The sequence below is a fragment of the Molossus molossus genome, unplaced genomic scaffold, assembly GCF_014108415.1.
Source record: "Molossus molossus isolate mMolMol1 unplaced genomic scaffold, mMolMol1.p scaffold_m16_p_4, whole genome shotgun sequence".
NCBI lineage: Eukaryota > Metazoa > Chordata > Mammalia > Chiroptera > Molossidae > Molossus > Molossus molossus.
Window position 1 is genome coordinate 100045105 of NW_023425377.1, and position 16007 is coordinate 100061111.

Genomic DNA, 16007 nt, shown 5'->3' on the forward strand with positions numbered 1-16007 from the left:
GAAAATGAACACATGGGACTACATCAAATTCAAAAGTTTCTGCACAGCAAAAGAAACAATCATCAAAATGGAAAGGCAACCCACTGTATGGGAGAATATCATTGCCAATGATGTATCAGATAAGGGGTTAATTTCCAATATATATAGAGTGCTCATAAAACTCCACAAAAGGAAGACAAAGAACCCAATTAAAAAATGGGCAGAGGAGCTGAATACACACCTCTCCAAACTGGACATACATATGGCCAAAAGACATATGAAGAAATGCTCAACATCACTAATCATAAGAGAGATGAAAATTAAAACAACAATGAGGTATCACCTCACACCTGTCAGAATGGCCACCATCAACAAATCATCAAACAACAAGTGTTGACGAGGGTGTGGAGAAAACGGGACTCTAGTACACTGCTGGTGGGAATGCAGACTGGTGCAGCCGCTATGGAAAACAATATGGTGGTACCTCAAAAAATTAAAAATTGAACTTCCATTTGACCCAGTGATCCCACTGCTGGGAATATACCCTAAGAAGCCTGAAACACCAATCAGGAAGAATATATGTACCCCCATGTTCATAGCAGCACTATTTACAATAGCTAAGATCTGGAAACAGCCCAAGTGTCCACCAGTAGACGAATGGATAAAAAAGCTGTGGTACATATACACAATGGAGTACTATGCATCGGTAAGAAAGAAAGATCTCTTATCCTTTGAGACGACATGGAAGGACCTGGAAAGTATTATCCTAAGTGAAATAAGCCAAGCAGAAAAAGACAAATACCACATGATCTCACTTATATATGGAATATAATGAACACAACAGTCCGAGGAATACAGTAGACCCAGAAACATGGAAGTAGGGCACAGACTGACATCCCTCAGAAGAGGGGGTGGGGGCGTGGGAAGAGATAAACCACAGAACGTATATGCATTATGCATGACCAATGGACATGGACAACTAAGCTGGGGATGGGGAGGAGGTGGGGTGGGGGGGGTGCCAATGGGGTAAAAAGGTAAAATATCTGTAACAAAAAAAATAAATAAAAATTTCATGAAACAAAACAAAACCTGCTCTATCAAATATTAAAAACTATATGCAAAACAAAAAGCCAACACATTCATGTTATACAGGGATGATGGGTGGCACAGATTGTACATTTTTAAAAAATCCCCTAATATTAAAGAACATTTAAAATGGAATTTCATTCATTATTTAGCAAGAGGAATTAATCATTATTACATCATTATTGTTAAACCATTATTAAAAAGCAAAAGGTAGACATACAAATCTGAAGTTGCTCTCCTTAAGTCAGTGGGAATGGGGAGGGAGGTAGACGGGAAATGAACCAGACCAAATGGGTTGTAAAATCAATTTTGTTTCACTCTTGCGTAAATGGACATAATTCCACCTCCTTACAGAATTTCAGTGAATTTTTAAAAAATACACAAAATATTTATCACTGGAGTTCATTATTACTGTTACTATTAAAGAACAAGGAAAAGACAGAATATGCAAAATTTGACATTGAAGGTAAACTAATTTAGTGTCTAAATTGCTTCTCCAAAGAACAGCAGCTGGTTGCTTAATTGTTTGTTTTCAACTCAATACATCTACTTAGCACATATAATTATGAAGGGCTGTATTTCATACAATGGAGGAAACAGGTGAATAAAACTGTCCCAGAAAAGATAGTATTCAGTCCTAATCAGAGTTTTTATGTCCTCTACTGGCTGCTCAGAATTGCATAATTACTCAGTAAAATTCACGGTCCTCCATAGCCAAGACGGACATGCAGGGTTGTTCCACTATTACTATATTTTAAATTAATTTATTTATTTTTGTTACAGATGCTTCTCCTTTTCCCCTCACTGATTCCCACCTCCCCCTCCCTCCTCGCCCTGTCCCCAGCTTTGTTGTCCATGTTCACTGTTCATGCACACATGTATATAAGTTTTGTGCTTTATCTCTCCCCCACCACCCCCTCTTCCGAGGATTATCAGTCTGTACCCCACTTCCACGTCTCTGGGACTACCCCATTCCTCAGACTGTTATGTTCATTATATTCACAAATAAGTGAGATCATATGATACTTGTCTTTCTCAGTGTGGCTCGTTTTGCTTAGGATGATACTTTCCAAGTACCTCCATGTCGTCTCAAAGGATAAGAGATCTTCCTTTCTTACAGCTGAATAGTACTCCATTGTGTATATGTACCATAGCTTTGTTATCCATTCGTCTACTGATGGACACTTGGGCTGTTTCCAGATCTTAGCTATTGTAAATAGTGCTGCTATGAACATGGGGGTACATATATTCTTTCTAATTGGTGTTTCAGGCTTCTTAGGGTATATTCCTAGAAGTGGCATCACTGGGTCAAATGGAAGTTCAATTTTTAATTTTTGAGGTAACACCATATTGTTTTCCATAGCGGCTGCACCAGTCTGCATTCCCACCAGCACTGTATTAGAGTCCCCTTTTCTCCACACCCTCGCCAACACTTGTTGTTTGATGATTTGTTGATGGCGGCCATTCTGACAGGTGTGAGGGGATACCTCATTGTTGTTTTAATTTGCATCTCTCTGATGATTAGTGATGTTGAGCATTTCTTCATTTGTCTCTTGGCCATTTGTATGTCCTGTTTGGAGAGGAGTCTATTTAGTTCCTCTGTCCATTTTTTAATTGGGTTCTTTGTCTTCCTTTGGTTGAGTTGTATGAGCACTCTATACATAATGGAAATTAACCCCTTACCTGCTATATCATTGGCAATTATGCTCTCCCGTACAGTGGGTTGCCTTTCCATTTTGATGATTATATCTTTTGCTGTGCAGAAGCTTTTGAGTTTGATGCAGTCCAATGTGTTCATCTTCTCCTTTGTTTCTATTGCCTTAGGTGATGTATCAGTGAAAATTCTGCTGCGTATGATGTCTGAAATTTTGTTGCCTACATTTTCTTCTAGGAATTTTATGAATTCATGAGTCACATTTAAGTCTTTTATCCATTTTAAGTATATTCTTGTGTATGGTGTAAGTTGACGGTCTAGTTTCATTTTTCTGCAAGTAGCTGTCCAATTTTCCCAACACCCTTTATTAAAGAGGCTGTCTTTACTCCACTGTATGCTCTAGCCATCTCTGTCAAATATTAATTGAGCATAGTGCCTTGGGTCCATTTCTGGGTTCTCTGTTCTATTCCACTGGTCTATATGCCTGTTCTTGTGCCAGTACCAGGCTGTTTTGGTTACAGTGGCTTTCTAATATAGCCTGAAATCTGGTAATGTGATCCCTCCTACTTTGTTGTCCTTTTTCAAGATTGCTATGGCTATTAGAGGTCTTTTTTGTTTCCATATGAACTTTTGAAGGATTTGTTCTAGTTCTGTGAAGTATGTTTTGGGTATTTTGATGGGGATTGCATTAAATCTATAGATTACTTTGGGTAATATGGACATTTTAATGACGTTAATTCTTGCACTCCAGGAACAAGGTATGTGATTCCACTTTCTTATATCTTCCTCTATTTCTTTTTTCAATGTCCTGTAGTTTTCTGCTAATAGATCCTTTCCTTCTTTGGTTAAGTTTATTCATAGGTATCTTGATTTTTTTTGGCTCAATGGTAAATGGGATTGTTTTCTTAGTTTCTCTTTCTGTGAGTTCATCATGGGTGTATAAGAATGCCATTGATTTCTTGATGTTAATTTTGTACTTTGCCAAATTCCTTTATTAAGTCTAGTAAATTTTCATGGAGTCTTTGGGGTTTTCTATGTATAACATTATGTCATCTGTGAATAATCACAGTTTCACTTCCTCCTTTCCAATTTGGATCCCTTTTATTTTTTCTTCATGTCTGATTGCTGTGGCTAAGACATCCAGTACCATGTTAAATAAGAGTGGAAAAAGTGGGCATCCTTGTCTTGTTCCTGTTCTTAAGGGAAATGTTTTTAATTTTTACCCATTGAGTATGATTTTGGCTGTAGGTCTTTTATATATGGCCTTTATTATGTCCAGATATGATGCCTCTATTCCCACATTGCTGAGCGTTTTTATCAGAAATGGATGCTGGATTTTGTCGAAGGCTTTTTCGCCATCTATTGATATGATTGTGTGGTTTTAATTCTTCATCTTATTTATGTGGTGTATCACATTTATTGATTTGCAAAAATTGTACCAGGCTTGCATCCCTGGGATGAATCCCACTTGGTCATGGTAAATAATTTTTTTTATGTATTACTGGATTCGATTTGCTAGTATTTTGTTCAGGATTTTGGCATCTATGTTCATCAGGGATATTGGCCTGTGGTTTTCTTTCTTTGTAATGTCTTTTTCTGGTTTTGGCATTAGAATTATGCTGGCCTCATAAAACGATTTTGGAAGTCTTCCTTCTTCTTGAATTTTTTGAAATAGTTTGAGAATGCGTGTTAGGTCTTTTTTGAATGTTTGGTAAAACTCCCCCATGAAGCCATCCTGCCTGGGCTTTTGTTTGCTGGGAGAGTCTTGACTACATCTTCAGTTTCATTAGTTGTTATTGGTATGTTCAAGCTTTCTATCTGTTCCCGGTCCAGTTTTGGGAGACTATGTGTTTTTAGAGATTTGTCCATTTCCCTTAGATTGTCCATTTCCCTTAGATTGTCAAATTTGTTGCCATAAATTTGTTCATAGTAATTGTTAACGATCTTTTGTATTTCTGTGGTGTCAGTTGTTACTTCTCCTCTTTCATTTCTGATTTTGTGTATTTGAGTTCTCTCTGTTTCTTGGTAAGTCTAGCTAAGGGTCCATCAATCTTTATTTTTTTTAAAAAATCAGCTCTTTGTTTCATTGATCCTTTGAATTCTTTTTTTGGTCTCTATGTTATTTATTTCTGCTATGATCTTTACTATTTCTTTCCTTCTACTTGCTCTGGGGTTTTCTTTTTGTTTGCTTCTTTCTAGTTCTTTAAGTTGTGAGGTTAGATAGTCTATTAGAGATTTTTCTTGTTTCTTGAGGTAGGCCTGTGGTGCTATGAACTTCCCTCTCAGAACTGCTTTCGTTGCATCCCATAGATTTTGTGTTGTTGTGTGTTCATTTTCATTGGTTTCCAGGAAGTTTTTAATTTCTTCCTTGATCTCCTCGATAACCCATATATCGTTCAATAACATGCTATTTAGCCTCCATGTGTTCAAGTGTCTTTCATGTTTTTGTTGCAACTGATTTCTAGTTTCATGCCACTGTGATCTGAGATGATGCTTGATATGATTTCAATCTTCTTGAACTTATAGAGACTTTGTATCCTAACATGTGGTTTATCTTTGAAAATGCCCCATGTGCACTTGAAAAGAATGTGAATTCTGTAGTTTTGGGGTGTAATTCTCTGCAGATATCTATTAAATCCATTTGGTCTAGTGCTTCATGTAGATTCTCTGTTTCCTTGCTAATTTTTTGTCTAGAGGATCTATCCAGTGATGTCAGCGGGGTGTTGAAGTCCCCTGCTATGATTGTATTGCTATTAATTTCTCCTTGGAAGTCTTCCAGAAGATTTTTAATATATTTTGGTGCTCCTATATTGGGTGCATATAAGTTTATCAAGGTTATATCTTCCTGTTGGATAGATCCTTTCAATAGTATGTAGTGGCCTTCTTTGTCTCTAGTTATGGCCTTCATTCCGAAATCTATTTTATCAGATATGAGTATTGCTACCCCAGCTTTTGTTTTGCTTTCCGTTTGCTTGGAAAATTTTTTCCCATCCCTTCACTTTCAACCTATGTGAGTCTTTTGTTGTGAGGTGAGTCTCTTGTAAACCACATATATGTGAGTCATGCTTTCTTATCCAATTAGCTACTCTGTGTCTTTTTATGGGAGTATTCAATCCATTTACATTTAAGGTGATTATTGATATGTACTTATTTATTGCCATTTTTGCTTAGTGTGGTTATATTTTCTTCCTATTTCTCCTACTAATTACAGCAGTCCTTTTAACATTTCTTGCAGTGCTGGTTTGGTGCTAATGTATTCCCTTAGCCTTTTTTTTTTTGTCTTAGAAGCTCTTTATTTGACCTTCTATTTTGAATGATAGCCTTGCTGGGTAGAGTAGTCTTGGATTCAGATCCTTGTTTTTCATGACCTTGATTACCTCATGGCATTCCCTTCTGGCCTGTAGTGTTTCTGTTGAGAAGTCAGCTGACAGCTTTATGGGGGTTCCTTTGTAGGTAACTTATTGCTTATCTCTTGCTGCTTTTAGGATTCTTTGTCTTTAATTTTTGCATTTTTATTACTATGTGTCTTGGTGTGTGCCTGTTTGGGTTCTTCTTACTTGGGGCTCTGTGCTTCTTGAACTTGAATGTCTTCCTCCTTCGCCAAATTAGGAAAGTTTTCTGTCACTATTTCTTCAAATATATTCTCTAACCCTTGTGCTCATTTTCTTCATCTTCGGGGACTCCTACGATGAGAATGTTATTACCTTTCCAGTTGTCCCATGTTCTCTTAAGGTATCTTCCTGTTTTTTAATTGTTTTTTTCTTTTGGTTTTCTGATTGGTTGATATTTTTCTACCTGTCTTCTAATTCATTGATCCAGTCCTCTGCTTCCTCTACTCTGCTGTTCAGACCTTCCAATGTGTTCTTTATTTGTGATTATGTCATTCTTCACTTCTTGTTGGTGGTTTTTAATTTCCAACTGGATGATTTTCAATATTTCTTTGTCTTTACTCATGGTGCTCATGTCGTTACACATGCTGTTGAGCTTCCACATGATCAAGGCTCTGAATTCTAGTTCTACTACCTTGCTGAACTGCACCTTATTTACCTCATCTTCAGTAGACATCTCTTTTCCTTTCATTTGGCATATGTTTCTTTGTTTCACCATTTTGGCTATCACAGTGGGCTTTGGAGCCTGCCAAATTTTCCCTGTGGGTGTTGGTGTTCTGCTGTTTGTGGCATCCTCTACTGGGTTTGGATGAGCGTGGGAGGACCCACATTAAACACCACTGTCAATGTCTTACCTTCCTGGGCAGAGTTGCAAGCCCAGGAGTGGTTCAGTTATTCTGTAGATTTTTGCCTGGAGGCTATCACTGGCCCTTACTTGAAGAGCCTTGGCTTCTGAATTGAATGAAAAACTCCCTCAGGTGTTCAGTGTAAGAGAATTTACGGAGGGTGGGGCAGGTGCTGGTTGTTAATGATCCTCAATTTGCATCTCAATGGCCACCGGGTGAGGTTGAATCTCCAAGGGAGGGGCTACCACTTCTCCCCAGAGCCCTGGGAAGGAGTAAGATGACCACTGTCCTGCATGGCCACAACTCAGCAAAAGCTCTGAGCGCCTTACAAATCCCGAGTGTTCCGACAGAGTTCCAGTCCAATCTGCCCTCCCTGTGTTGGAGTCCAAGGTGAGTGGCTGTGGCCTTTTTACCGTCTGTCCCTGCTCTGCACTGTGGAGCTGCTTGGGAGTATAACCCCAAGGGCGCTGCTCACAGCTAAGGCCGCTGCGGTCCGTGGGCTCCCAGGCCCCCTCTTGTGCCTCTGCAATCTTACCAGGATTGAGTCAGTGTCCCTGGTTTTATGGTCCTCGCAAGCTGCTTTTCTGTTGCTTTTTCCTGACAATTTCTTTATTTTCGTTGTAATTCCAGTTTGGTCCTGGGAGATGGTCTGTGTAGCTTCCATTCACTCTGCTGCCATTCTGGAATCCCAGGGTTGTTCCATTATTAAGATGATAAGAAAAAAACCCACTTTATGGTGAGTACTTAATTACATGTATTTGTAATTCCCTAGAATGTGCTCACAGTGAAACGTTACTGCTATCACTGAAATCTTTTTCCACTTAAGGAAATCAAAGTCTAAAGAGTTCTGAGAGCCACTACTCAACCAACAGGACTCATAATCCAAAAAAGTTTCAGAATTAAGACATGGTAGAAAAAGTCTCCAGTACTTAACTCTGAGTACCTAGAGAGTAGGGAACTATGTCTTATTCAATATGTAGAGCCATTGCCTAGCAAAATACTTGACAAAGTATTAAGAAAAATTCTATGCATGTATATGTAATGACTCAGGCATGAAAGAGTAATAAGCAGTATAAAACCAATATACAAAGTATTAAAGAAAATCAAGATGTACTAAGAATGTACAATCTGAGAGCTCTAGATTGCTAATCTACTAAAATTAATAAACTTTTTAGGACAAAGTCAAAAACACTAATCAACAAAGAAACAAAATAATTTGTAGAATTTGAATTTTTTTTTACAAACCTTTCCTGCTGCCTGCCGATTGCTTTTAAAAATTACAGTCTCTTCATTAACTGGAGGTAGTTTAGTCATAGATTCAATTATTACTGAAAAATGAAACAAAACAGATTATTTCAGGATTTAATCAGAAGATAATACAGAATTTAAATTAGAATTTAGGCTTTAATACCAACATAATTTAATATGAAATTTAAGGTGCAATAATGTGCCTCAGTTACTATTCCTCTTGGATAAATAGTCTATTTATTACCATATAGCACAGGAAAATAGATTTCACATATTTTTATAATACAAAAAGCTACAATTCTGCCCCAGCAGATGTCGCTCAGTGGTAAGAGCATCCGCCCGCACAACGAAGGGTCTCAGGTTTGATTTTCAGTCAAGGGCATGTACCTGGGTTGCAGGTTGCCCTGGTGGGGTCACATGGAGGAGGCGACCAATCAATATGTCTCTCTCACATGAATGTTTCTCTCTCCCTCCCTCCCTTCCACTCTCTCTAAAAAAATCAATGGAAAAAATATCCTTGGGTGAGGATTAACAACAACAAAAAGCTACAATTCTAAGAAAGAAAATTAAAGTGTAAAAGTTCACAGAAAATTTGACTCACCCTTTAAAAGTCAACAAATTCAAGCTGTGTACATTTTCTTAAGCAATGTTTACCCACAGAAAGTGTCATTTAGTCACAAAACTCCTGTTTTAGAAGAAATTAGTCTTCCTTCTCACTCCAGAAGTTCTTTTCTGTGAAGGACTGATTACTTACTGCTATACGAAAAAGTTAAGTTCACAAAAGCATCTTCCAATGAATAGATGAAGAATGATAGAGCACACAGTAATTTTTATCACTTCTCTTCTCAAAAAGCAAAAGCATTATTCCACTAGTCTAGCATACTCCAATTCTTGTAAGTGCCACAAATGTTAAACAACCAATCCATACAGCACAGACAGGGGGAAAAAGATAGGTTCTTAGAAAATTAGAGCAACAAGCAAGATTACTTTGTCGCCCTGGCCAGTTTGGCTCAGTGGTTAGAGCGTCGGCCTGCGGTCCGGAGAGACCCGGGTTCGGTTCCCGCTAAGGGCACGTGCCTTGGTTGCAGTTTGTCCCCGGCCCTGGTTGGGTCGTGTGGGTGGCAGCCACTCGATGTGTCCCTTTCACGTCGATGTTTCTCTCTCTCTCTCCCTCCCGCTCTATCTGAACAAAATATCGAAAAATGTCCTCGGGTGAGGATTAAAAAAAAAAAAAAAAAAAGAATACTTTGTCACATTACAAAGACAAATGTCATCTTCACTTAGGAAAAATATGTTAGTTCAGATTATTCAAATTCATTAAAAAATTTCAACTATATCCCAAGTAATTTTTTTTTTCTAAACACTGACAGACGTTATTGTGGAGCATTCCCACCTGGGATTCCACCTTCTTAAATAAAAAAGTACACAGAAAGAAAGGGATTTAGAAAGCTATGTAAAATATCTACACCCTAGGCCCCCAGGGCAAGAAGGGGGCAATTGCTAGGTGGGCTGGAGGGGTGGGACTAGGGCCTTTGCCATCTGCGAGTTCACATTCACTCCAAGTATGAGGGTGGGGGTGAGATGATCTGGGAGGGACGAAGGACTAGGGGGCCCCCAGACCAGGGCTAGATGGCAATGGGGTGAGGGCATGGTGGGCAGTAGCTAGTGCTTCTAAATTCTGAAAATATGTATATACACACATAGTAACAGATCATGAGTCAACACTCTTTCAGTTAGATCTTTTCTGAATAAAGATGAGGATAGTGAGCACTAACAGAATTAATTACCTCTTCCCAAGGGTCAAATTACACGAAAATTTTAAAAATCACTTAATCCAATACTCTCATCTTAAAGACAAGATAACAGACTCAAAAGAATAAAAGTATCATGTGACCAATTCCACAACCAGTTATCTATCACTAGAACCTATATCCCTAGTTCCAACGCTCTCCTTATAACACAACTAGTGGCCCATTCCATTATTATCATAATTTTAGGTGGAAGACAATTTCAGGTAGTTAGATACAAATAAATTTAGAGTGTGTACCTTACATTGATAAAATTTTTCAAAGGCTATCAATACTCTGAAAATATGTGCTAATACATACATCCTTAATTTCATGAAATCTCTCCATTTCTACTCAGATGGATAAAATCTAAGTAGCCTTTTATAACTCTATAGGAACTACAGAGTACAAAACCAAATCCTCTTTTTTTTCCCCATCTCTGGGCTCTTATTTGAATTCACAGATATTTTTTGCCTAGTATATTAATATTTATTTTCTTGTTTATAATTTGGTCTTAATGTTAGATATTTTAGGCCTTCAAAATAGAGTAGCATGTGCTGATTTTGATTCATTCAATCTATATTCCCACTAACATGAGAATTTTGTTAGTCAATTAGGATATATTAGTAAAAACAGTATCTTTAAATAGCATTATTTCATGTGTATCATATATTTACACTTTATTCATTGAGGATAAACATGATCTACATTTTTCCTATATACACCATGTAATTAATGCTCAACTCACACTATAAAATCAAGTTTGATATGCATATTATTAAATACCACATGATGACTCAAAAACTAATGTAATAACTTGAGAATCATGTATAGTTATAACTATAATTATAAAAATGTTCCATTTTAATAAAAATTTTGATTAATAAATTACAAAAGCACAAATTTATATAAATTTTTTAAAATGTTGATATGTACACAGTTAGAAAAGGTCAGAAGATGAAGTCTGATTTCTACTAATGGCTCATTATGCAATGGATCATAAAAGCAAGTGACAAATTTTTCTGTGTCTCTTAAGTCCTGTAAACTGAAGGGGCTGGTGGACAATCTACGTCTTTTTCCCAGCTCAAAAAGCCTATAACTATTCTCAGATGTATCTCCCCATGAGAGTTAATGGCAGCCACATTAATTTCAAAGCCTTTCAATACCTACCTTTTCAAGTTATATCCAACAGCTTCATAGTTCATTAATGTTCATAGCCATTAATATCAGTATTACATCACAGACCTTTCTAAATTACATGTTTAATATTTATTTTATTTGGATCATTATTTAAAGTCCTGGGAGTTTTTTGTTTTTGTTTTTGGTACATGCTCCTAGCAGGATCCTAACCCGGTACTCTCTGGTCCACAGGCTAATGCTCCAACCACTGAGCCAAACCGGCCAAGGCTAAGTTACATGTTTATAAAATAAAATCAAAAGTGGTAAGCAGAATAATGTCCTCCCTACAAAAATGATATCCACACCCTAATCCCTAAACCTGTGAATATGTGACCTTACATTAAAAAAATTTTTTTTTCTTACAGATGTGATTAAGGTTAAGAACCTTGAGATGGAGTGATTATCCTAGATGACGCATGAAGGCACAATCTAAGAAGCAGAAAACCTTTCCAGGCTGTGTTCAGAGAGGTTACATTACGTATTGGCTTTGAGGATGAAGGAAGGGGGTCTCAAGCCAAGGAGTGAGGGCAGCCGCTAGAAGCTAAATGGGGAAAGAAAATGGATTTTCCCTTAGGACCTCCACAAAAAAGTTAATCCTGATAGACCCCTTGATTTTAACTTAGACTCATATCAGACTTCTAGCCCAAAGAACTATAAAATATTATGTTTGTATTGTTTTAAGCCACTAAATTTGTAGTAATCTAATAGCAATAAAAAACAAATATTGCACATCAAAGACAATTCTGGAGAAACATGTCGGTAAAAGCAGACTTCAAATATTTATAAAGAAAATGTATTTATGAATTACTTTATAAGTAAAACTGAATTTACCTGTTCAAAATTCACTAGTCATAAAATCACTGATTCGATTATTAATACATTGCCTCGATATATATATATACAGTAACTTTTATTAATAAAATTACTTACATACCTAATTGTTCAATAATACTTGAAACCATCCCAAGAGGTTTTAATTCAATATCTTCAGGCAGAATAATAGTGACTTCTTCAACTGAAGGTAGTTCCTACAATATAAAAAGGCATTAATCTTCTTCCAGCTTCAACAACTTAAAAAAAAGGAGTTAATTTCCATTTATGAAGCTATAACATTAAGTACCTACACCACCTCCTTGATGTTATCTTTTCTAGTGGGTGACACTAAAAACATCCCACCTCCAACATCTCCTCACCTAAGTGATGCAGTAGGTCTAGTGTCTACACCCTAATCCCAATAGACTGAGAATATACAATAAAGTACCATTTGAGATTATTCCAATCACACTTGAACAAGAGACCAAAAAAACGAAAAAAAAAAAAAAAAAGTTACTGTTAAGGAATCCAAGGTTAAGAAAAGAGACAATTCACGTAACTCCCAGACATTCCATTTGAAAAAAAAAAAAGAAATTCCACTACAGTTTCTCCACAAAAGAGTTCTCTCTCTTAGCTGCCTTGATTTGATTAATCAATTAAATTGATTGTGATTAAGTTGTTGAACAGGGATGCAGCAGTCTTTTCTGGGGCTGTGTTAAAAGAGATGTCTGGCCTCTTGAGGAAAAAATACAGAATTCCTGGAAACAGAAGGTAGGCATCAGCCTGGGAAAAGCTGTCAGGCTTGTTGCCTGTTATCATCCCTCTCTAGGTTAAAAATCAAATTTTTAACATCAAAAGATTTCTCTTTTCTGACCCAGCACCTAACTCAGTTGCTATAGAAACTAGACACTGAAGTCGAGATCAGGTTGAAGAGAATTCTTTAAAAATAAAACAGGCCTGAGTTTTTAAATTAAATAAACAGAGCTTTCTTTCTACTTTTGACTTTTCCCAAAAGATCACAATTAATGGCATTTTAAAAGTTTGGGAGGAAAAAGATAACTTCTGGAGAAATGTTGAAGAAGATGGAAAAACCTAAATAATACAGTGTTACTGCAGATGAATGCATCATATGCAATACTTTTCCTCTACAGGGATTCAAAATAGTTTTTAACAGAATCATTTAACAAGTGTTCAAGTATAACTTGTTTCTAGGAGATGCTATTTTGTGATCAAGGACTACTTATAAAGAGCCCCACAAAGGGTCTCAACCAACTCAATGCAAAAGACTTACCTCTGTATGGTTGTGAAAGAAATGACTGTGTTTTTTATATCAGAATTTTTCTGTACTTTTAGGGAGAGGATAACCACTTGTCATTTTATCATATTAAACATGGAGAGCCTTTTCTTGGCAAGACCATGACTTGAAAATGGCCCATGTGTGTATCAGAATAGAGAAGAAAGTTCAGATGTTAGAACTGGTAAAGAACATGCGATATGGAATAGCCTTGTTTAAGAAGCTCTTAGTTAAAGAAACCCCACACCCTATTAAATACAAGATTGGAAAAACTATAATGTCAAGAGACTGCAGACAGTGGGTTTTAACAATATTTTAGAGGTCAATTACAATATGGGTCTTACACTGATTCTGGTTCAAGGAGTGGTATCTCTTACACTTGGCCAATGTAATACCTCTAGTGCAGAAGTAGAGTGATGAAATCTGCCCGGTTGCCCACCAAAATTACAGTAAAATCTAGAGGAAAAACTGTCATTACTTTTGGACTGTGATAAAGCCTACAAGTTAAAGTCAGGAGTGTATTGGCAGAAGAAAGGGTAGGGAAGTCTCTGAAAGAGGAAGTGCTGTTAGATCTTTATAAAACCTCTGAACCGAATAGGAGTGCAGACCACATGCTTAACGGACACAAAATCAATGTTATTAAACATGAATACTATCTAATTTTATTTAAACACTCTTATTGTATTCCACTGAATAGGTATACCATACATAATTCAGTACACCTGTCACCTGATAATACATTTATCTGCCTTTTTCAAAGTTTTACCATTATCCACAATGAAACAACAAATATTCTTTCACATATATCTCTGAGTAACCCCTGGGATAAATTCTTCTAAGTGTAACTGCTAGCAAAGACAGGAGCATTTTTGATTTTGACAGGTACTGCTAAATTTCCTTCCAAAAAGGTTATATCAATTCACACTTCTACAAATGATATATATGAGATTTTCCTACACCCTTGTCATCACCAGTAAGCAAATCTTTGTCAGTCTGATAGATCCAAAACCATCTTGCGTTAAATTAATTTTTTCTTTATTGATTTTTTGGAGAGAGAGGAAGAGAAAGACAGAAACACAGATGAGAGAGAACATCGATTGGCAGCCTCCTGTATGCTCCCCACTGGGGATTTGGCCCACAACCTGGGCATGTGCCCTGACCAGGAATTGAACCAGCAACTTCTTGGTGCATGGGTCTACATTCAACCACTGAACCACACGGGCCGGGCAACAGTATCTTGCTTTAATTTAAATTTCTTAATTAATCAGGAAGACTGAACATCCTTGCCTATTTCCTGGCTATTTCTATGTATTTATAGATTGTTTGTATATTTTACACATTTGCCTTCATCTTTTTATTAATTTATAAGGGGACTCTAGGTTTTTAAGAATGTTTGCCCTTTACCAAATATGTAGCAAATACCCACTCCGATACCTCCCAGCATATTTTTTAGTATTTGTTGTTTAATGAACTTCGGCATTTTAATTTTTATGTAATCAAATATATCAATCTTTTTTTAGCTTTTGAAACTTGTGTCAGTCACATTTAGAAAGATTTTCCCTTAACCAAATTAATTTTTAAAATTCAGAGGTTTTCATCGCTCTTCTAGTTTTATTTTCAATATTTGCATATTTGGCCCATTTGTGATTTTATTCTTATATAAAAACAAGGTAAAGACTGGACTTATATTTATCCAAACTACTAGCTGGCTATGCCCACATGTTGAAGAATAAGTCATCTTTTTTTCCCTTCTGATTTGAAAAACAAATTTTAACATATATTAAATGTATTTATACATTGGGTTTTTTGCTGAAGTCTATTGATCTATTTCAGTGTTAGCACTAAACTATTTTAATAACTGTGCCTTTCATATTATGTTTTAATATTCTGGAATAAGGGCTAGTTTCCCTATCCACTCCACATCAATATTTTACCCTTGGAATTTTTTAAGCTATTTGCACATATTTATTTCACTAAATAAACTTTAAAACCAGTTTATTATATGTGTTATTAGTATTTTTTAACATTATATTTAACTACAATTGTCTTTTTACAGGTCCTATATAGTCCTTAGGCTTATTCAAAGCATTCTTTACCTTCTTTGCTACTCAATATTTTTTGCTGCTATTATAAATGGATTCTTTATAGAGTAGTATTTAAACACCAGAAAACATGCCGAAATTTGTGTCTCGTGATCTTCTTGTGTCTTCACTATATTACCATATTTTTAAACTGTAAGTACTGCTCCTTCTTTTCAGTATCAGACATTATATTTTTCACTTTTCAACTTTGGCTGGCATTTCCACAATGTCAAGTGTCAAGCAATTATGATGTTCAACTCTTTATTAGGAACTTTTCAAATGTTTAGCATAATAATGCATTTTGATTAGAATTTCTTTCTAATAAGATTAAGAAGGTATTCATCGATTCCTATCTTACCAAGTTTTTAAAAAATCAGAAATGACTGTTGAATTTTATCAAATATTTTTCTATCACCTTTAGAGATCATTATATTTACTCTAAGTTGAGCAGGTCAGTCTATAGAGGCTGATAAAGTCTCTGCCTAAGGATGTCTATGAGACATGCAGCACAAGGAAGACACATAAAGCCAGAGGATTTGTAGAGAGCAGGGACTGATACCTACGGTCAAAAACAATCCTGTTGCATAGTACTGTGCAGCTGTAAAAAAGAAGGATCTTTTACCCTTTGAGACGACATGGAGGCACCTGGAGA

The 16007-nt window shown here is 36.4% G+C and overlaps 1 protein-coding gene across 1 annotated transcript in view; it reads right to left on the minus strand.

Moving 5' to 3' along the window:
• Positions 1–16007, minus strand: part of NAF1 (nuclear assembly factor 1 ribonucleoprotein) — a 50454-nt gene that overhangs the window by 19079 nt on the left and 15368 nt on the right. Inside the window, exons 3-4 of the mRNA XM_036240552.1 lie at positions 12102–12195; positions 8199–8281 (exon numbers count right to left, since the gene is read on the minus strand). Of these exons, the coding sequence (XP_036096445.1) occupies positions 8199–8281; positions 12102–12195 (177 nt within the window). The remainder of the gene's footprint in view (positions 1–8198; positions 8282–12101; positions 12196–16007) is intronic.